The following is a 14,576-nucleotide window of genomic DNA, read 5'->3' as shown; positions in this document are numbered from 1 at the left end:
AGCTGTTGCCTGCCTCCACTCTGCTGCATGCAGATGACAAACTGAAGGCAGCCAGAATTCTTTGGGGACAAAATGTATTTACAGCTCCATAGCTGGAGCTGATAAATCCTTTCATCTGAAGCTTTTCAAAATACTTTTCTGCCTTCAGCCAGAACTTTGTAGGTTTGGCAGAGTTACAAGCAAGGAACATCTTCAGAAACTGTAGTGCAACTGTGCGAGGCAGTGGTTCTAATCTCACTGACTGCTGGTTATCTTTCCCTGATGTGCTCTCTTTTCTTCATGAAAGAGGGTTATCTTTTTCTTTCTTTTACTTGTACAATATTAGTACACACAGTATTAGTACATTGTAGTAATTTACAGTTTTGTTTACAAGATTTGGCAAGAAGCATTTCAAAGCATGTCCTATTATTGAGGGAGGGGAACAAATACTTAGGCTTTTTGTTTATCTTCCCTAGAAGAGAGAGAGAAATCTCACATACTGAGCAGATATTTTCCTCTTAAAAATGGTTTCAAGTTTTTTGTTTCTGTGTTGGTGCTGCAGTATGCAATGCAGCTAGTTCTGTGTGGATTAGCTCCTTGCTTTTCAAAGCAAACTGCAGGGAAAAGATAATGTTTTAATGTGAATGAGCAAACACATGACATAAAAGAAAATCATTTGTGTCTAAGCTTACCGTGCTGTCTTCCTTCCCTTCTCCCTTTTCTCCTTTTACTGGGGATAGAGTGGGTTTACTGGTTTAGTTTCTCTCTGGGGTGTTGGATGAGTCTTTGTTTTTTTTAAAGTAGCACAGAGGAACTCCTCAGACTCCCCAGATCTCATCGCAGAAACTGAATGCAGGGCAAGGAAGTATCAGATATGTTTGCTCCCTGAGGTGTCCAGAAGCAGTCCTCAAAGTCTTGTGTTTTTTTTTCTTAAGGTTAGTGTTGTGATGGAGACAGCATTGAAGTCTCATTGTGATGAACAGCACCCTCATCAGGCTGAAGACGTAAGCAGGAAGCATGAGCAGAACAGCAAGGTTTCAGGTATGTGCTAAAACAGAGACTAGTAATGTTATGTTTTGTTGCTGATGTGTTTCTTCATCACTTCAGGAAGTTTCAGCATCAATAAGTTCATGTCCGTCAAACTCAGGTACAAGCATTGAAAACAAATTGTTAAGTTGCTTTATTTGAAGCAGTTTGCATAGCAATCTAGTTCTAAACAAGGGTTGTTCTGACAGAGCTGTTAGAAATACATCACTGTCAAGAACCATTTTCTAACTCTGTCTGATGTCTACTGGCCTCAGAATGAAGTTTGTATAGGATGTTTCAGAACTAATTAAGGTTAATATCTTCCTGAGAGGAAACACCTATGTTTTACTAATCCATGCTTTTTTACAAGTGTAATAATGATAGTTTGAAAATAATTATCCTTGCTTGTGAGTTATTGCCCTGGTAAAGTACAGTATACTTTTATGTACACAGTACAATATATGTGTTTGTTAAATTGAATTTATGATTAGTTTTTAGGTTGCAAAATGTATACACGTTCTTTTTTTCTCCATTTGATTGACTTTCCAAATGCCAGTTTTTGCATACTTCTTTATAATAAAATATTCTTTATGCCTGCTTTACAGAAGTTAGTCACAGCCTCTACATACTTCATACTTGGCTTCAAAAGAAGTGAATTCTTAACCAGGCTATAGCGAACACTTAAAATACAAGGATTCGTGACTTGAATAGAAAATTACATAATTTTTTGGAAGAATACAGTACAATATCCTTGTCATGCCATCTAGTGACTGCAGCACAAAGTGCAAAAATTCAAATGCAGAGCAAATGTTTTTTGGTAGTTCCTATTTTGAGTAACAATCTATGAGAATGTGTTAGTAATCTTGATAATTTTCCTACATTTTTGATCCTTGATTTGCACCCCATCGATGTGCTCCTGTGTTTACATAAATTACTATTATAGTTTTGTCTTTTGTGAAATCAACATTGCATATCTCATGAAAACATTTATCAATGAAATGGAATGTGAATTCTTATTAAAAAGGCTTTTCCTGTCTCAGGAATTGCTAGGTGGCAAGTAAGTAATTTTTAAAAAAATGCTGCAGCATATAAGGGAATGTGAAGAAGGAGATGATCAAGTATGCGGATATTAATGTCAGCAAGGATAAGTACCCCTCTGCTATTTTTTCCTCTGTTTGTTGATTCACAATACTAGGAATTGAAGTGTGATTTGTGATCTGAAATACAGATTGGATATTGAATCAAGCAATAATAGTCCTAACTAATTTTCCTCATTCTTTCCGAAGAAGGAATAAAAAAAGATATTGAAAAACTTTATGAAGCGGTGCCACAGCTGGTAAATGTGTTCAAAATTAAGGAAAAAATTGGAGAAGGTAAATGTTTTATTTTAACTTTCTTGAACTTAATTCTTTGTTTTTATAACTTAAAAGGTATAAATCTAAGATGCCAATATATATAATCTAAGCCAGACACATTTTTGATTTACTTTTTGGTGTATGCAGTAATTTTAATAAGTTACTGAATATATAGGTGTTTTAGTTAGGAACATTTTCAAGAGATCTTCGTGAATATCTAGCGTGTTAAAGCTTTTCAGAAAGCCAGCATTCTCATTTTGACAACTAAAATTTGGGGGTATAGATTCAAGCAAGTAAGTCCTAACATCCATTCTCTTTCCTTTCCCTTTTCAACATGGGAAATCTATATGTATTGTTTTGACATATTTAACTACTGGTTTTGTTTCCACTGAAATCCTTTGGGCAGAAGGGGAGGAGGAAGCTGGAATATTATAACTACTTTAGTGTGGTCTTTAATTTTTCTTTTTTTGGTTTTGTTTTTAAGACATTCAGCGTGGAATTTTGGAGCACTTTTGTACTCCTGATACTCAACAGATACTTCTTTAATAGAAGTTAGGTATTACTATAAACAGATTCTTAGTGGTTTCCAACTTAAGCACGTTTTAAAACTTTATCTTTTTGATCTCTGAAATGTGTAATGACACTCCACACTTTTAAATTAAGATGTTTTTGAGAAAACAGGATTGCATTATAGTTGTTTTGTGATGGAATACATGTGATGGCAAACTATGTGGATAAAAGTTTCTCTCTCCAAAAAAGAAGCCTCCATTCAGTACACTGATCCAAAATTTAAAGAAAATGTGAAGTTCTGGCTATCATAAATAAGATAGTATAATTAAGCAAAATCTCTAGTTATGAATAGTATTCCAATGTTGCTCTTGGGAGCAAACAATGCTCTTGAGAGCCAAAAATACCACCAGCAGATCTGCAGGATTAGGAGAAGACAAGCTTCGACTTAAGATTCTGTTCAGGAGTCTGTTTTGTTTTAGCAGTTCTCACTACCAAAACTAAGGTCTTAGGTCAACTTGGTAACCCATGTTGCTATGAGCAATTCTACTGAATTTATGGGACTCTAGCTTTTTTATGACTGAAAGAAATATTTAGAATTTTTGCTGGCATTTGATGTATGTATACACTTACAGACTGTTAAATTTAACACCATGCAAGCACAATACTTAAAATACAATCAAAAGTAAATTGAACTGGTTATTTATATGGAAGAATGTTTCAACTTATCTTAATGATATGAGATCTGAAAATATAAGTTAACCTTCTCAGAGGTATATTAGGATATCTTTATAATGTGGGAGAGTTTATTGTACAGTCTGAATAGTCCCTTTCTCAAATGAATCTATCTTGTTCTGTCTATGTGGTCATGCTGGGGGCAAACAAATAGTAAAGTAGACATCAAGTGAGAATCTGCCTTACTTTATAAATAAGTTAACAGAATGAAGGGAGTGTAAGTGATTTCAGAAATGCTTTGAAAAAGCAAAAGCAGTGCTTTCCAGATTAGCATTAGATAGCCCACTTACACTGCAGGGAGAGAAGAGCTGGATGTCAGATGAAAGTGAGCTACCTAAACAAGAAATCAAATCAAAGATAGGAAATTTACATTCAGAGAGCTCTATGTCCCAGGCAAGTTAGACAGTGTTACATTTGCATTTTTACTGACATAAAAAACTTGTATACAAGATCACTGAATTCAGTAATAGAAAAAAGGAACTGCATATTCTCTATTCTAGAATCTGCTTTTGACGTAGTGTCAAGCGCACTGTAAGACTGTGAACAGTTGGATTATTTCTGTGAAAAGTGAATTGACCTAATTAAAGATGCTGAAGACAATGTTTTTCTCCCTTCTTTACAGGTACTTTTAGTTCTGTTTACTTGGCCACAGCAAAATTACAAGCAGGATGTGAAGAAAAAATGGCTCTGAAGCACTTGATTCCAACCAGTCACCCTCTGCGAATTGCTGCTGAACTTCAGTGCCTCACAGTAGCAGGGTACATAAACAAAAAAAATGTGTGATTGTCATGATTAAAGTACTAAATATTGTCTTGCTGTTCTGCATTTATTTATTTAAACTTTTGGCACTTCATTTCTTCTGTGTTTTTTGTTTGTTTGTTTTTGTTTTTAACCACAGAAATGTATGATCTTTATAGCAAGAGCAAATAAGAAATGGAGTCTTATGAATGTCCTTTCCTGCTAGTCTCAGTTTGCAGATGGTGCTATATTTTCCATCTGATTCTATAATGTATGTATGTGATAACAAATATTCCAGTTCTGAAATGCTTGGAAAAAATAACCTCTTCATCAGAAAATACATTTTTAGGAATGAATGCTTGTTGCCAGAGTGCTGAATAATAGCACACCTTCAGAAGGAAGCTGGTATCATGAAGGTTAGGTTAACTTTAAACACAGCAGTAACTACAAACCATGGCCCCAAAACCTGTGGAGCCCTCATTTGCAAATTGCAAAACTTACATGGAACATAATAATGACATGAGAACAGCGTAGTTACTCGCTGCTGGTAAGACTGCTGTCAAAGTATAAGCTATATATTAAAATAAAGCCTGACTGAATTTTATAATAAACAAATATCAACATTACTCTTCTGGTCTTTATTCAGTGACATTACCTCTCTTTTAGGGGACAAGATAACGTTATGGGAGTTAAATATTGCTTTAGGAAAAATGATCATGTGGTTATTGTTATGCCCTATCTGGAACACGAATCCTTCTTGGTGAGTCCCAGATTTTTTATTTATAGTAGAACCTCTTAGTTGAAAGTAGTTGCATAATTACAGTATCCAAATAATCTTTCAGGACATTTTGAATACTCTTTCCTTTGAAGAAGTGAGAGAATACATGTTTAATCTGTTTAAAGCATTGAGGCGCATTCATCACTTTGGTATTGTTCATCGTGATGTCAAACCCAGTAACTTCCTCTACAACAGGCGGCTAAAAGAGTAAGTGTGTCCAGATGACCATATCGTGATCTCATTTGGGGATGTGTGCCTTGGCAGAACAGAGTAAATCAGGCTTTTTTTTTTTTTTTTCCTTTCAGCTGCATAACATGTGCTTAAGTAATAAAGCTAAAAAAGCTATTTTTTTCATTCGTAAAACTCATTTCTGTGCTCAGGGATTTGAGTATGGAAAGATTTTTTTTAATATTTAATGTAGTATCTGCCTTATAGAGTGACAAGTACCTGAAAAAATAAAAATTTTACTATTGAGTAGAAGTGCTGCATTTTTTGAATAAGAATGAAGAGAATAAATCATTAGTTGTCCGAATAAAGCTAATGGTGACTTGGAGTGCACAGAGTAATGTTTGTAACTTTTTTCTCATGGACGGTGTAAATCTGATACAGATGAGACTGTTGGATTTGGGTTTTTATCTTAAATTGAATTAATTTTTAGAACTAGCACAATTGCTTTTTTTTTATCCTCTGCAAGTTACAATATCTAACAACTGTTAAAAGCAAGATAATGCTTTTTTTGTGAAGAACTGGAATAGCTAGATTAAAGTCCTGTGTCAGTGCTAGCAGTCCTATGGCTGCACTGGTGAGTATATGCAATTAAAGTTTGTTGGAGAAACGTGATTATATTTTGCCAAGTCCCAAACTTTGAAATTTGAAAATATTTATTTTTGTCTCTCAAAATGTATTCCTACACCATTTTGTTTTTCCAACTTTGTTTAACCTTAATCTCTACTTAAGATGTGGAGGCTGTGGAATTGAGTTTGTCTGAGACCCAGGGACAGCTGGACTGTTTCAGTAATTGTTTTACCAAAAATGATTATTCTAATGACAAATCTGAAATGTAGTCCTAATGTAGTCCTACCTGATTGAAGAGTGAAGTAAATTCCAGTAGCAGTGCTTGGCAAAACTCTCAGCATTGTTATTGTCTCATCTGTCTTCACTGCTGCATTTGTGCCTCTGTCCAGGGGAGTCCTGCAAGTATTGATTCATTTTTACTTGACTGTTTCTGAGGTAGTTCAGATCCATAGAACCAGAAGAACCCAGAAAGGAGTTGCTGGGAATCATTTTTAAAGCACCAGTGGAGAAATTTATACACTTGAAAAGCTTACAGAACACAAAAAAAATAAAGATAGATAGGTATGGGGTAAAAACAGTGGGAGACAAATACGGCAGGACAGATAGGACAAAAGGAGGAGAATAGCATTGTGATGCTGACAACATGACAGATAAGCAACATATTGAGGAAAACACAGATAAACAATGAATAGTAGATAGAACTGATTGATACTTTTTGACTTGTAATTCTAAATTTTTGTCTTTTAGGTATGCCTTGGTAGATTTTGGCTTAGCACAAGGAACCCCTGATACAAAAATTGAACTTCTCAAAACTGCCCAGTCTGAAGATCAGCAGGGAAGTTGCTCACAAAGTAATCCCAACACAGCCCTGGGAAATGGGGTTTCTGTTGGCGTCACAGCACCTAAACGGATAGCTCAACAGTCAGCCTCAAAAGTGTCTGATAAACGGTCCAGCTCACTTTCAAAAATACAGATAAAACAAGGAAGAGGAGGAAAGGTTCTCAGTCCTTTTCATTAATATTGTTGCATGTTTAATATATTGCTTCGTCCAACAGGGGGAGATGTTATACTTGAACAAAAGCTGTGCATACTTATCTTGTAGGGTCATAATCTGATGCACAGAATCACAGATTTTTACATTGAAGTAGTGAGTTTTATATAACCACTGGCAACATTCTGTAGCTGGTAGATATAATGCATGTTGAAGGCTGCATAAAACTCTAGCATGGGTTGCTCTAGAAAGCCCTAGATCTTTTTTTTTTTTTTTTTTTTTTTTTTTTTTTTTTTTAAATCCCATGTACCATGGAACTCCTCCCCAAAACAATAATTATTCATGTATGCTTAGTTGCATAACAAATGCAATACAGATTGTTTCAAATTGTCTTGGGGCACTTAAGGTGTGATTCATTTTGTAAGCATGTTTGCTGGTCTGTCTAGACGATGTTTTCTTCATCCACAGTAAAGTGATGCCTGAAAATGACTTGCCATGCAGCTGTTCTTGTTGTATGTCACTTCACACTTTTTTTTTGAACTGTCAGTATCCAGCTGACTGTGTATTAGATAGGATCCTTATTGCCCTTTTTGTTGGTATTGTAGGAGGAATATGTGCACCATTCTGTCCAGCGCTCTGTCTTTGGAGAGAGGAATTTCAATGTCTATAGTTCCACATACCAGGAGAACTCAAATACAAAAGTAAGAATATGACTCATCAGTAAGAGCAATCTGTTACGTATTTGAGAAATTATAGAACTGGTTGTTCTGTAAGACTGGACACTACTACAGGACCCTGTGGAACTAAAAGTTTTGAACAGAATATTAAGCGTGTCTTTACTGGAAGGCTTGAAGAATTTTCATTTGTTTCAGTCCTTTTTGAAACTCTTAAAGAGCTAGTTACGTAGCTGTCTCTGTAATGCTAATTAATATCTTTTCTATATGTGTATCTGTGCAACTAAGATATACTTAGCCTTCCTTTTTTATTTTGCAATTGAAGTAATAAATATTTTTATGTATTTTTTATAATTAGGATTTAATGTGATATGGGGAAAAACCCCAAGTAAATTAGAGGGTTGGTCTAACAGTGATCGTCTTACTGTAGAATTAGAGTTAGTGCCACTGTTACTATTTCATGCATTTTTATTCTCATATTGAATTAAAAGAATGCTTGAAAAGTACTAACTTGAAAAAAACTTGTATCTTTAGAATATCTAATGGATATTGATTTTTGTAACCATTGAAAAATGTATTCCAAAAGGGAAGAAGGAGAGATTAGGATACTTAAAAAGCTCTAGGATCTGTTTTATAGATGTTATAGTATTGGTAGAAAGAGTTGCTATCTTCTGCTCTTCTGTAGCTCTTTGCTGATGAGAGCCTCTTCAGTTGTTCAGGGACTGATGTATCTATGTGAAAAGGGAAACTTGTTAAATACTTCACTGTCACAAAAATATCTGTATTGCAGCTCGTGAAACAATCAAAGGTGATCGATGTTTCATCTAGGAAGTTAGTAACAAAGAAGAAGATTATTTCTACCAGGACAGTGAGCAATGGGGTAGGCAGGAAAGCTGCCAGTGGTTGTCCTTCAAACCTGACCTGTGACTGTTATGCAACGGATAGAGTTTGCAGTGTTTGCCTTTCAAGGTAATTTGCTTCAGTAATGTTTTAAAATTGCTTACTGCGCTGTCAAACAAGGTCAGAAACTTAAATTTACTAGACAGCTGATTTAGTAGGTGAAAGATAGCATTTGATCTGTGCAACCCTTAAAACACTAAACATGCTCTTTTAAAAAAAGAATAGTTTCTGGAATTCATGGAGTAATTGTTTCACTGCCATCTGCACCACAAGAGAGGTTCATTGTTAATGATTTTCTGTTGCTGTTGTATTTAATTATCTGCCTACCTGTGTTGTAGAACATCACTTGAATTAATTACAAGGTTTAGAGTAGACAATACATCAATCCATCATTTAGTAGTTATCTTATAGGCCTAAATTATGCCAACTGCATTAAAATTCAGTGATCAGACTCCTGCCTTCTGAGGACTTTATGTTAAAAAGATTTCTCAAGCTGTTTGCATTCTGGAAATCACAAAATGTAGAATAAAAAGGAAAGACGATTGTTCTGTATTTAATTTAAAATATGTTTACATTTTAATAGTAGACAGGTTAGAGAATCTGAATAGCTCCATTCAAATCCATTCCTCTGCAACTGATTTCGGTTATTATCTATCATTACTTTTTATCCCAACACTGGGGAACGTGGCTTCATGCAGCGAATTTTGCTTGGTAGGCATAGTCATGAAACTGTGGTTCTGCTTTTCTCAGACTGTCAAAATATGGTGATAGCATTCATTTCAGAAATTAAACATGAGGAATTTGTCAAACTAAAAAGAAAAGTGGCCCACAGAAGGAAGGCACTTCATATGACATGCAAGAAAGCTCTGGAAAGATCTTAGTAATAATCACACAGCTTTTAGTTAACCTAACAAAAAGTAAATTATTGACAACACTCAGAAATAGTGAACCTTAGTTTGCTGTGGATTAACACAGAGCCAGAATGTCCACACCCAAAACTCCAATGCATTTTTAACCCTTAATTAGTCTTAGCTTTAAAGTTCCCTGTGAAAACAAACCTTTAGCAGAAATTATGTTACCACTGAATGAAACTAAAAATAGTCATTGTGACGGGAGTATGCAGTAAGTATTTCTGTGATGCTGCCTTATGCTAGATAATATAATAAAAACATAACAAGTAATTATAATTAAGCTATTATATGGAGTAATAATCATATGCTAGATAACTATAAGATGCATCAAAGCTCTAAAAATTGAATCAAGAAGTCAGGGTTACACATCTCACAGAAAAATTCTAAAAATATTCTAAAAATATTAAACATTATTACAGTTAGAACTAATTTCTCAACTTTTGTATTCTAAATGTATTTGTCCCTTATTACAAGGTGTCAGCAAGTTGCTCCCAGAGCAGGAACACCTGGATTCAGAGCACCAGAAGTATTAACAAAGTGCCCCACTCAGACAACAGGTAATACACAACAGAGAGAAACTAATGCCTGTTTTCACCTTTCAGTCTTTCTCACTTATGCACATTACATTGTCTTTTTTAATGTGAGGCTTTCTTTTTACATAGGAAATTCAGTTTATCATCCATTCTAATATTTAGCAAGCATTTCCTTATTTTAATTAAAAGTTTATTACTCAGAGTAAGAACAAGTTAGGAGTATTTTCATTGTGTTTGAAACATGAATATGTCTTCATTCATTTGAGGAGTGCTGCCATATGCAGGAGGTCGATAGCACACATTTTAAAAGAAAACAAAGCGTAAGTTTTATCAAGTTTCTTGGTTTATTGGCTTATTTATTCAAGAAAAATCTTGAATAAATCTTGGCAGGATAACTTTAGACTTTTCTAGACAGGTTGTCACATTTGCTGTCATAGCAGACATAAGGAATAGTATGATTGCAAATGTATTCTAGAAAGTATTGGTTAATCAGTACTTTTAACCAGATTTTTCCTCTTTGCCAGTGCTTTAAATAGCTGATCTGTAAGTTTTGAAGTTTTGTGATTTTTTTCTTACTAAGATTTTTAATTACTCAGGGTTAAAACTTATCAAATTCAAAACTTTCAGTAACCTGGTAAACATTGGAGCAGAACAGCAGGATGGTTAATGCATCGGGTGGTGAAAGTAGGATGGGAGAGGTTATGCATGCCTGCAGAATGGAGGACCAATAAAAGCAAAGTTACCTATTATAAATATCTGGTGTATGACCAGGAGTCTTGACTAACAAAAAAAGGGGATAAATACAATTGTTCTCAGAACCTGTATTCAAAAATGGCAGTCTGTTTGGAGTTACTGTGTCTGTGCTGTAACAGCCAGCTTCATGAACTAGAAAACATCCAGAAATCCAGGACAAGTTTAGACAATCCCTAAATCTGTCTAGACAGAATTTAGGCAGAAGGAAGACATACCTAGGAAATTTTGGACACAGGATAGTCTTAAATAAGCTTTCAGACAGTTTTCTGTTCTCTAGGGTAATGGAGAGCAGGATTACAGAAAATATGGTAAATCTGGAAACGCTGGGTTGTGACACAGCCCTAAAGGTACTGAGCCAGTGGCACAGAGCTGTTGTAATATGTCAACAAAGTGCTTAATTAGAACTGGGTAGGCTTATACTAATATTTATGAGATAATGGTATACTTGAAGTAACAGATTTCCTTCTCTGACTGCTCTTTCCATCTTGGACTGCTGTAGTCAGCTCCTTGTATTCCTGCCAGTCTTGCTACTAGTTTTGGTCTCTGCACTGTGACCGAGTTACCAGCTGGATCCAGCTGACTCTGTCCAGAGCTACCTTAAGTAACTGACCTAGGTTTACAGCACAGGGAATACAGCCCAAACTCCCAATTTGGTCCTAAACATGTCCAGTTACATTTTAACTTGGTTTGTCCCTCTGCTCCCCTTCAAGTCCATGTGCCTCAGTAGTTAGATACTAACCACTAGACAAATGCACAGGAAGGACTCATGATGTTGAGGTGCACAAGATCTTACAGTCTGCTGGTCATCCCAGCCCTACCAGGATTGTAGGGCTTTGATTTACTAGTTGTTCAAGTATATAATGTCAGTTAATTTCAGCAAGAGTTAGGAAGACATCTTTAAAGGCCTTGACCTTAATAATTGTCTTTCCTATACAGGGTAACACCTCAAGCAGATAGTGTGGTCAACATTGATACAGTAATACTAAAACTTATTCACAAGATAAGATGAAAATTTTTGCACTCTAAATTGTACCCATAATTAATTTGGGGTTTTATTTTTAAAAAGACTTAAAACCTGGTTTTGCAACTGAAGTCAACTTAGTAGTTTCAGAATCCTGTGCTGATGGTGTTTCTAGCTAAAATGTCAAAATTAATTACAGAAAATTTATGACCTATTTCTGGAAGATAAGTACAATAACTATGGCTTTATTTCCCAACTGTTAATTTTTCTCTCTAGAGTTTGAGAATTCTTCAAACACTCTCTCCTTCACTTTCCTTGCCATCTCTCAAAATTTTCAATTTATCGAGCCAAAAAATTATGGCAGACAGGTATTCTCATAACTTTCAGTATTAAAGTTTCCATCATGCTTTGGCGTCTTTCTTCAGAGTACTCTGTGTACTCTTTATAACACAATGAAAGTGATGAATAATTTCTAACTATTACAGTTCTTAAACTGGCTATCATGTCAAGTGATTTCATATTAGAGAGCGGCAAACTGTAGTAGGATGAATTTTTTAGTACTGCCTAATTGGCACCTTGAGTCCCTGAAAATTAAGATTCGTGTTCATTTCTGAATTGCGTTTTATTCATGGTCTTTATATAATGCTTTCTTAATCTGAAGCAAACTTAAATAAGTGTTGAAACTAGCCATTTTTCCCCTTTTCAGCTCCCTGAGTAAAATAACTTGAATGTTGTTTTGGTACTTTATTTAAGTTTTGCAAACTAATAAAATTACTCATGTGAGAAATTCTATGGAAAAACTAAAACACTCCTCTATATGAAAGCAGGAAACTTTTGTATATAATTATAGCAATTTACACCGTTTGCTGACATGTTATCTATGTGATTTATGTCAGTAATTCAGAACATTACTTTTTCTGATAACATTTCTGGTCATAATTTCTTTTTGAAGAAAGTTGGGAGTTTGTTTGTGATGAAATTGTAAGTTTACTTGTTACTGAGTTTCCTTTTAATTGCAGCAATTGACATGTGGTCTGCAGGAATTGTATTCCTTTCTCTGCTCAGTGGACGGTATCCATTTTACAAAGCAAGTGATGATTTAACTGCTTTGGCACAAATCATGACAGTTCGTGGATCCAGGGAAACCATTCAGGCTGCTAAAACTTTCGGTATGCAAATCTTAATTATGGGGAAAAGGGGAAAATATATGCTTGGTCTGCTATTTCATACAGTGACTTACAGTCAAGTTGTGAGTTTTAAATTATAAATATATTTTTAAGTTCTGGGAGTCACTTTAGTAGTAAATCGCACTTTTTGCATGTAAAATGCTCTAACACTACTAATCTGTACATGCGCAGTTTTAAGAAAATTTTGTATTTTTCTATCTTTTATAATTTGTATGTCGGGTACCTCATGCCATAGACTTCCCTACCTGTCCACAACTTTTCAGTAAGTCAGGACCACTCGAGGTAAAATTATGCCAATTAAATGCTTTTTACCAGGATTTGGTTAGAATTCTTGAGGCAATGTTTCTACTCCTGCAAAATCTGCCTTACAGCCTTAAGTCAATAGGATTTAATATTTAGATGTTGTAAAACTTGCTTTATTATCTCCTCAAAAAGGACCAGTAAAAAACAAAAACAAAAAAGAACAACAACAAATAAAAAAAAAAAGAGAGGGCCTGTTCGGAGGGGGGAAAAAAGCACAAAACGTGAAATAACCATTCCCCTAATTGTCTGCAAGCCACACGTTAAAGCACTTGATACCTGGAAGTGTAAGTGGCAGCATCAATTTTCATTCTCCAGACACAGGTCTGTAAATCGGTAATTTAAGTAATAAACTGAATTGGGTTTTTAATTTTCAGTTCTGTAAAGTTAGTTGACAGTGAAATGGAAAAAGATGCTGTGTGGACTGGGTGACTATTTGTCAGTGCGTAACTTCATGAACAAACAAATAGGTTTGTTCTGAGCAGAACTGAGACTGTACTTCTGGCTTGCTGGGGCCATCACTGTACAACATAGGTGGGTGGGTGGGTGGATCTTCTGTGTGTTTTTTTTGTTTGTTTTTGAACTAATGTCTGTTACTTCAAGATCTGAAATATTCTCTGAAACAAACTTAGAAGCTATAGTTGCAGAGCAAGTATAATAAAATGTCATTTTCTGAACAAATCTTTTTTTTTTCCCTAGGTAAATCCATTCTGTGTACCCAAGTTGTCCCAGCACAAAACTTAAGAGCCCTTTGTGAGAAGCTGAGAGGAACAAATAGCAGCTGTAGCAGATCCCAGCCCGATGTACCCATCAAGTCTGTAAATGACCCAGCTTTGCCAGTTGAAATAGACAAACAGTGTGCCCCTGAGACACTTGGAAAAGAAATTCAATACTTAAAGGGTTGTCAGGAAGGTGATGGTGCTTCTGAAATTAAGGCAACAGACATGAAAGGATGGGATCGGGTTCCTGATGAAGCATATGACTTACTTGATAAGCTACTAGACTTAAACCCTGCAACAAGAATAACTGCAAAAGAGGCTTTGCTGCATCCCTTTTTTAAAGGCATAAGTCTATGAGAACATACACTGTTATTGCTTTGATACATTTTATGTGAACATGAGGTTCTGAAGCAGTTTTATCCTGTTGCCCTTAATGTTTACACTCAGTGAAATACCATGACATTGTGCACAGCACTACTGAAATCGTCTTGTGCAGCTGGACTGCAAATGTAAGTTTACATTAAGAAATACTTGCAGATGTAAATATTACATAAACATCACTAGCATGGTCTTATCCTATGACACTTTTGACGTGTTATTACTGTGTATACCTGTTCTCTAAGAAAATTTTCTTTGACTAAAAAGAAGAGTTTCTTGTGCTCCAAGCTTAATTCTCAAGATTCTCTCTCAAAATATACAAATCTGTGTTAAGGCAGGACTGAGAGGAAAAGTGC

General features: G+C 35.2%; 1 protein-coding gene across 1 annotated transcript; it reads left to right on the top strand.

The window, feature by feature from the left end:
* Positions 1–914: 914 nt before the first annotated feature.
* Positions 915–14,199, top strand: CDC7 (cell division cycle 7; the record flags this gene model as incomplete). Its single annotated transcript, XM_084291551.1, has 11 exons — positions 915–1,020; positions 2,292–2,378; positions 4,225–4,360; positions 5,007–5,100; positions 5,183–5,325; positions 6,661–6,910; positions 7,510–7,605; positions 8,369–8,547; positions 9,864–9,946; positions 12,656–12,805; positions 13,823–14,199. Exons 1-11 carry the CDS (start codon positions 927–929, stop codon positions 14,197–14,199), a joined length of 1,689 nt encoding a protein of 562 aa, XP_084147677.1. The 5' UTR covers positions 915–926.
* Between the last annotated feature and the right edge of the window lie 377 nt (positions 14,200–14,576).

This window comes from Netta rufina (genome assembly GCF_964035555.1).
Source record: "Netta rufina genome assembly, chromosome: 8".
Classification (NCBI taxonomy): domain Eukaryota; kingdom Metazoa; phylum Chordata; class Aves; order Anseriformes; family Anatidae; genus Netta; species Netta rufina.
Note: the sequence above shows the minus strand (reverse complement) of the source record. Positions and strands in the feature narration are given on the sequence as shown.